The 7996-nt window shown below is 35.5% G+C and overlaps 1 protein-coding gene across 1 annotated transcript in view; it reads right to left on the bottom strand.

Annotated features, from left to right (window-relative positions):
* The window catches only part of LOC107593855 (carboxyl-terminal PDZ ligand of neuronal nitric oxide synthase protein-like), an 18720-nt gene extending 14699 nt beyond the window's left edge, over positions 1 to 4021 (bottom strand). Inside the window, exons 1-4 of the mRNA XM_016283735.1 lie at positions 3971 to 4021; positions 2881 to 2973; positions 2679 to 2737; positions 2039 to 2147 (exon numbers count right to left, since the gene is read on the bottom strand). Coding sequence (XP_016139221.1) covers positions 2039 to 2147; positions 2679 to 2737; positions 2881 to 2973; positions 3971 to 4021 — 312 coding nt within the window. The remainder of the gene's footprint in view (positions 1 to 2038; positions 2148 to 2678; positions 2738 to 2880; positions 2974 to 3970) is intronic.
* Positions 4022 to 7996: the final 3975 nt, after the last annotated feature.

Here is a 7996-nt window from a genome sequence, read left to right as displayed (position 1 = left end):
CTCTCAGTACACGCCCAGGAATGTTGTCAGGACCCGGAGCTTTGCGTGCGTTGATCCTGCTGAGGGATCTCCTCACGCTGTCCGGGGACAGCGTCATCACCTGGTCGCCGGGAGGAGGTGGAGTCTTCTGTGCAGTGGTGCTGTTTTGTGCCTCAAAGCGAGCGAAGTAGGTGTTCAGCTCGTTCAGCAGGTAGATAGTGCTGTCACAGGTCCGCGGTGGGGGCTTGTAGTATGTAATGGTCTGTATCCCCTGCCACAGGCTCCGAGTGTCTCTGCTGTGGCTGAAACGATAGGCTATCCTCCTGGAGTACTGTCTCTTAGCCTCTCTGATGCCACGGGATAGATTGGCCCTAGCTGTCTTCAGGCCCACCTCATCTCCAGCTCTGAAGGCAGCGTTCCGAGCCTTCAGGAGTCTTCTGGTTGGCCCGGACAGTGATGGTCTTTGTTACTGTTACATCATCAATACACTTGGTGATGTAGGCAGTGACAGTCTCTGAGTACTCTTGGAGGTCTGTGGTGTTATTATTTGTGACAGCCTGCTCAAACATATTCCAGTCAGTGGTGTTAAAACAGTCTTGAAGTACCTCTGACGACCCTTCCGGACAGACTTGTATCTGTTTGTGAACTGGTTTGGCGACTTTAACGAGCGGTCTGTATGCAGGCATTAGCATGACAGTGATGTGGTCTGAGGCACCGAGGTGGGGGAGGGGGAGGGTCTTGTAAGCTCCTCTCTAGGTGGTGTAAACAATGTCCAGATTGTTGTTTCCCTGTGTTGGAAAGTCTATGTGTTGGTGTATTTTTTGGGAACACACTCTTTAAAAAAATTGTAGACACAGGTGTAAGTGTACAAGTGTAACAGAGGGGGACACAGGAATATTTCCAGATCATAAATTTAGGGATGTACTTAAAGTCTCAGTCAATGGACTAAAACATACATTAGTTTCGTTAGTGGCATGAAATTACGGAATTTTTTTTAAACAAAGTTGAATAATTTACAAAGAAAATATTAAATAAATATTTTTTGAACTTTTTAAAAACATTAAAAATATATATATTAAAAACAACAATGAAATAAAATGCAAAAAAATTATTTTCATAAGTTGAAATTTATGGGTTAGAGTTCAAGACAGCCACCTCCCAATTGAAAGTACCCAATAAATTATGATTTTATATATATTAAGCGTACCGATATTTTAAATATTATTGTGGATTTCAATAGATAATAGAAGGATCTTAGTAAACATCTAAGATTTGAATTCTTAAATGCTTTTTAAATGTGTTTTTTCATTGTGGGACAGCAGTTTGCACCAATTCTGTAGAATGGCCCATATATGTGTCAGGAGTATGGACTGTTTGTGTGTATGTTTTTCTCCCCATGTGCTCCGTGACCTAGTTTTCCCACTTGTTTGATTAGTCATTTGGTTCAGGTGTGTCCAGTTCATTACCCTCGTTTAGTTCTGTATTTAAAGCGTTCCTTGGTTCCTTTGTCCAGTGTCGTCTTTGTAATGTGGTTGTCTTCCTAGTTCTCTGAGTTCTCTGTGTTAGAGTTATAATAAATATGTGGTTTCCCAATCCTGCTCCTGCGTCGTGCTCTTCACCGCAGCCACACATGACAATATGTTTATTAACATCTTGTAAAAATTAATAATGAAACTTTTTTTTTGCTGGAAAATTATGACTAGCTGACATTAGCAATTCTGCTTATTTGCCATCAAGATCATCAATTGTCACAAAGACAATGTAACAAAAATGTAGAATACAGTACATCAAAGAAAGCCAAATGTTAAGTCTGTAGGGCACAAAACTCTCTCACATTAGTCCTGGACCAGCAGGCCATCCTTAGTACCGAGCCCTGTTATTGTAAATCATCTCATGAATAATATGACAACTAAATAACTGATCCCCATCAGAATGAATCCTCCGCTAAGACATCCCACTTTACCATTTCCATTCCTGGGCAATCAATCAATATTATTAACATATTTGTGCAGATATAATCAAATGTCTGGTGGATTTCCTGTATTATGGTGATGCTTACCTTTCTCTTCGATTTGAAGACATTGCAGCGGAACACATTGCTTTTTTTGTCTCTTGCTATGTAACTGAATATCTTCAGGTCCTGTGAGTCATGAGAGACGTAAAATATTCTGAAAAGAAAAAAAATTACTAATGAGCTGCAGCAATTGACCTTAAAACTGTCTTATTGCCATGGCAACAACAAGGCCAATGTGCTCTTCACTTACTTGGTTCGTTTGACATGTCATAAAACATTACAGAAATGCATTAAAAGTGCTCACTAGATTTTGAAAGTGCAACAGCTAAATGTTAGTGTTACATTACATTGGCGTCAAACTGAAACTCTAGAAATAGATCCATTTCAGAACAAACATGTTGGTAATAACTGACATTGTTTTAATACTATAAAACTAGAGTGGACTGACACTAGTCAACACTAATGATGTTACTGTTAAACAGTGTGTTAATGTGCACTGGAGACTGGTTGCTATGGGGATTTCGAAAGATATTCTGTTTTTAGTTGCAGCTCACGGAGCAAAATGATTTTGATGTGACGTGTGCGTGCAAAATGACAAAGGTCATCAAACCCCACAGGCCATGTCACTCCAGTCATGAGCAAAATTAGTAATCGACGTTATGTAAACAAGTTGTGGTTAAAGCACCTGAAAATGGGGTCCTGGGCCAGTGTCACTTGGCTTTCATCCCAGCTATAGTCATATTTCTAACATAAATATATAGCACATGTTTAGTCAAGAAATATGCTCATTATTAATTGTATATACAGAATAAATTGTACAAAAAATACATGATCAGAAATAACTGTTATAATAAAATTACGAGGAGAAAAAAATTGAAACACCTCACCTTTTTCTTCTTCCGCAAAACCACCTTGACACCATCCACTGACACAATAATGCTGACTTTCTTCTTCTTGATGTTCTTAATTTTAAACTCATACTGAAAATGGTACAAAACATGACGGGTTGAATTAATTAAAACATGAATCATGACATGAGCCTTAAACTTAAAAAATGGTAACCTAAAAATGGTAACATCTAAATTAAGAAAAAATAAATAAATATATATATATATATATATTGCATTTTTTACTTTATTTTAATAAATAAATACAAAGGAACAATGTTAAACATTTTGTATATTAATATTCTGTATATTTTTATATTGTATATAATAGTCAAATTCTTTTTTACATTGAGGCTTATACGGGTCATTTTTGACCCGAACAAGTGTCATGTTTTGTTTTTAACAGTCCACCAGAGTTGATTTTTAATGAACATACATGCTATATAGGTCTGAGGGGGACATCCAAAAACAACATATGAAATGCAAATGAATTTATCATTTATCAGGCTACAGGTTCTGTTTGAAAAAATGTGTATTATAACATGTAAATCTCAAATCAAACAGATGATAAATGTCTAGGAAACTTGCGCAACTTGCACTGATAAGAGATTTGCAGAAAGTTTCCTGTGAGGGGTGGGGTTAGGGAAAGGGGATATAAAATACAGTTTGTACAGTATAAAACCATTATGTCTATGGGAAGTCCCCATAAAACATGCAAACCTGTGAAATTTGAAGCTTAATTAAGAAGTCATTTCAGACTAAATTAGATATTAGGCAATAGCATCACCACAATGTTTTTTATTCTTTCCACTTCTTTACTCTTATTGTTAAATGTCCTCTTTCCACCCACCTAATGTCAGTGATCAACTTTGTTTTTGGTGTAACTGAAACAGGATGTTGTTCTTACACCCACTTCCTCCCTATAAGCAGTTTCAGTGTTGTTACTGTTAGTAATCAAACACTTAAAAAAAATGCGTGTAAATTTTACAGGAAAAGTATACTGTTAACACCTGTTAACTGGTTAATATAAGTTATCCTTGCAATATACAAAAATAAATAAATAAATAAAAAACCTAAGAAAACACATCACCACCTCGGTTGTGCATTTGCTAAACAGCCCGTTGTCAATTATTTCCAACATATTGTATTATTGTATTATTTATTAACATAATTGCATTATAATTTCACTGTAAAATACTGTGAAATTTATGGTTTTGGAAGTAACAGCTATAAATTACTGTGTAATTGTGTTTTAAAACAGTAAAACGACTTTCCCAGAAGCTGCTGTGAGACACATCATATGATTATATTTTATTTAAACAGTTTTTTTTTTGTCAACAAGAATTTACATTTGGATGTTTTGCATTACATTTGATGTTATTTAGTGTTTTAAACATTATTTTAGTGCTTGAGTCTTAAGTGATGTGTTTATGACCATGTGCACCGTCCAGTTAACTGGCGAATGGCGGTTAATTCGTATGAATTCGTATGCAATTTCATTCATATGCCTTCGTATGATCCACTTAAACTGCACAGCAATAATCACATTGTATAAGAATCAGTGATCTTAACGCTTCTAATCAGTTTAGAAACTATAACTAGGATAAATTCTTATAAATTCATATGATCTCATTCATACATTTATCGACAACTTGCTTACACAAGGATAGGTTTATGGGTGAGGTTATGGGAGTGAAGCTTCATACTTCATATTTTCATATAAATCAAATTGTACAAATGAGTCTGGAAATGTTTTATGCACAGGCCACATTAACTCTGGTTCATCCAGTAATTTTGTGGATATTTCCATTAAAACACAATTCGGTGAAGTGCAAAATTAAAAATACAGGTAAAACAAAACAAACAAAAAAAACAATATGGAAAATTTCTTCAAACGAATACAGTACATTGTGCTGTAATTTATTTAATTAATTTATCTATTTATTTATGGTAAAACATACTCCAGAAATCTTTGCTTAATTTACAACTTCCAAAATATTTTGTACAGTGTTAATAAAATACAATAAATATTTCTAGTAAGATTTAGTTGTTTTACATCAAAACATTTTTGTATTATTATATACATATGTGACTGTGGACCACAAAACCAGTCATAAGGGTCAATAAATAAGCTTTACATTGATGTATGGTTTGTTAGGATAGGACAATATTTGGCTGATATACAACTATTTTAAAATATGGAATCTGAGGGTCCAAAAAAAATCTAAATATTCAGAAAATTGCCTTTAAAGCTGTCCAAATGAAGCCCTTAGCAATGCATATCACTAATCTAGATTTACGTTTTAATATATTTACGGTAGGAAATTTACTAAACATCTTCATGTGTAACGATTCAGTCCACTGAAGGCGAGTGTAGTGATGAACGCATTTGCAGTTTATTTACAGACGTGATCCAAACAGACAAAGACTAGAGACAGACTTGACGAGGCATGAACAGACTAGACTAACCGACAGCGGGTTACAACATCAATACACGACCAGGTACAATGGGAACATGATGGCTACTTATAGCAGACAAGGAGGGTCACATGACATGAACAAACCAATGGGAAACAAGACACATGACTAAGACAACCATTATAAGAAAAAATAAATCTCTATAATCCCATGATGTTTATATTTAAACAATTGTTGAGGGTAAAGTGAGGGATTAAAAAGAAACAGTAGTTAAAACCCTCACTCCACCTTCCTGGCCGACTGATTTTTGAGGACTGGCCTCATCACCAGCTCGTGTTCGGGAATAGTGGCTACAAATGATCCACAGTCAGGCCGAACAATAGAGACGAAAAATACTGATCATTTCTCTGAAATCTGTCCCCTCCATATATACCGCTCCTCTATTGTGCCTGCATGCTCAAGTGTGACTTCGCCATACACAGCCCTGAGTTATGAATAACTTCTGCAGGGAGGTGGGTGTATGTCACCTTAAACAGCAGCAGTGACTAAACGTGGCTGTATTTACTGCAAATAACTGTGACATGGCAGTCTGTTGACATTGTTGATCATTTCATCAGCACTTACCATAATCATACTGCCAAAATAGAAAGTGCATCACATCCTCAGACATCTTAGGAAGAAGATGTAAATGTCCTCTTCCTGTAAGAGTGAGTCCTGGATTTAGCACCGGCAGAGTGAGCTCACTGTCGAGCAATCCACAGGCCTCCACAGTCCGGCCTTTCCCTTTGAAAAGGTTTTACTATAGTCACATTACTTGCAATAAATACATTTAATAAAATTAAGAAGAAAAACAAAAACATAAGTTTGGAGAAAAAGTTGCAGATACATGAAACAGTTTGTTAGGCAACTGAGGGACTCTTGGTTATTACTACAGTAATAGTAGTAGTTGTTTCAAATGTAGTTTCAAAATTCATTTTAAGTGTTCAGATTACTGTTTCTACACAAATATATAGTTTTGTTAGATAAAAACAATACATGCATTTATCTAATAGTAATAACAAGGAAGTCTCTAATACGTGGAAATTTATTAGCTTTCCTGTTCATCTCAATGGCAGCTGCTTGGCTGGCACAGGACCCTCTGAATCTGCCATTTATTCTCATGAGAAGAACTTTCCTAGGCTATGCCATGAAAGACAACAGACACATAAAATGTAAGTCCATATAAAAAAAGAAATCATATGGACTCACATTTTATGTGTACTGTATACAGTATATACATTATATAATACATTATGTTTCATATCATTTGTGGAGTTATTTTGTTAGAATTCACAACTACTTTTAAATGGTGTTCAATGAAGAAAGATCCTTTTTAGAAATGTAGTTACAACATCTACCAACAGGGGTAGACATAATATTTTAAGACCCTCAATATAATGTAATATTGGGTCTCTCTCTCTCTCTCTCTCTCTCTCTCTCTCTCTCATAGTTCTGTTAATGTTGGGTTTTTTTTCATACGCATTGGTCAGTTTTGAGATTTTGGGCTATTTGGCTTTTCATAAAGAGAAGAAAATAAAAAATGCATTATTTTATTCCTTTTCTTTTCTGGCTGTTGACAGTATTTTCAGGTTCATGGAGAGATAAAAGGAGATATCCAAAATCCTCTCTATACAAACTGTAATGTCAAAAAAAAAAAAAAAAAATATTTCTATTCTGGAAATGCATGCACATTCTCACATATTTAATTAGATGTTGTCTAATTTGCACATTCAAACATAACATTTCAGAAATTTTTTAAAACAAATTTTCTTCTTTCAATTCTCAATGTTACATTTGACCCTATTTACCTGGGGGTGTCTGGCCATGTCTATATGGATGTTTGGAGATTAAAAATACTTTTGATGTTAAGATCAGTGTGTTTCAGTTTCTGAGTTCTTAAAGGCATTTATTTTTTTAAGAAGTAGAAAATAAAAGGCTCTCTCTTTTTATAAAACTAAAAGGTTTTTATAAAAAAGACTACAATTATGGTCCATTTTCATAAGCCTGTTCTATGACTGTTTAGTCTGTTCTATGAGCGTTATTGAGCCAGATTTCCCTGTTCAAATGTTAACGGTGAGAATGATTGCAGACACCAGTTTTAAAGGGCAGCATAAAGGGGTTCAGAGCAGGTGAGTCAGAGTGGGCCGCTGTCTCTCAGTGCCATCACTGCAGAAGATAAACAGTCTCCTGCAGAGGCGTGGAGTGGGTGAGATGAGTGGTCTACGCTGTCGCCATGGAGACCAGCCTCATCACCACACAGCTTTCCTGGAAAAAACACCTCTGCTTGGCCGTATATTCTGGAAAAATGGAATGATCCTGTTGGTAGCAGTTAATTATGCGTGTGTATGTGAATAGAATAGATTTTTTGTCTTTTTATGAGGCACACTGAGAAAGGTGCCAGGCTTTGTGTGCTGGAGGTGACTAAGAGCCTCCATTAACCCATGTGAGTGGGATGTGTGGGAAGACGAAGAGCAGGGGGGGGGGACGTCTCTTACGTATTATGACATTAAAACATCTGTTTCCTTTAGATGCACACAACATAAAAAAAAAATCAAAATCAAAATTAACATACTATCAATAATAATAATAATAATAAAATGTGATTAAAGTAAAATATGTAACATTAAATTTGAAATAAAATCCAAAAAACAAAATAATC

This window comes from Sinocyclocheilus grahami, unplaced genomic scaffold (genome assembly GCF_001515645.1).
Source record: "Sinocyclocheilus grahami isolate Dianchi unplaced genomic scaffold, SAMN03320097.WGS_v1.1 scaffold176.1, whole genome shotgun sequence".
In the NCBI taxonomy this organism is placed as follows: Eukaryota; Metazoa; Chordata; class Actinopteri; order Cypriniformes; family Cyprinidae; genus Sinocyclocheilus; species Sinocyclocheilus grahami.
This window is presented reverse-complemented; position numbering and strand designations above follow the sequence as displayed.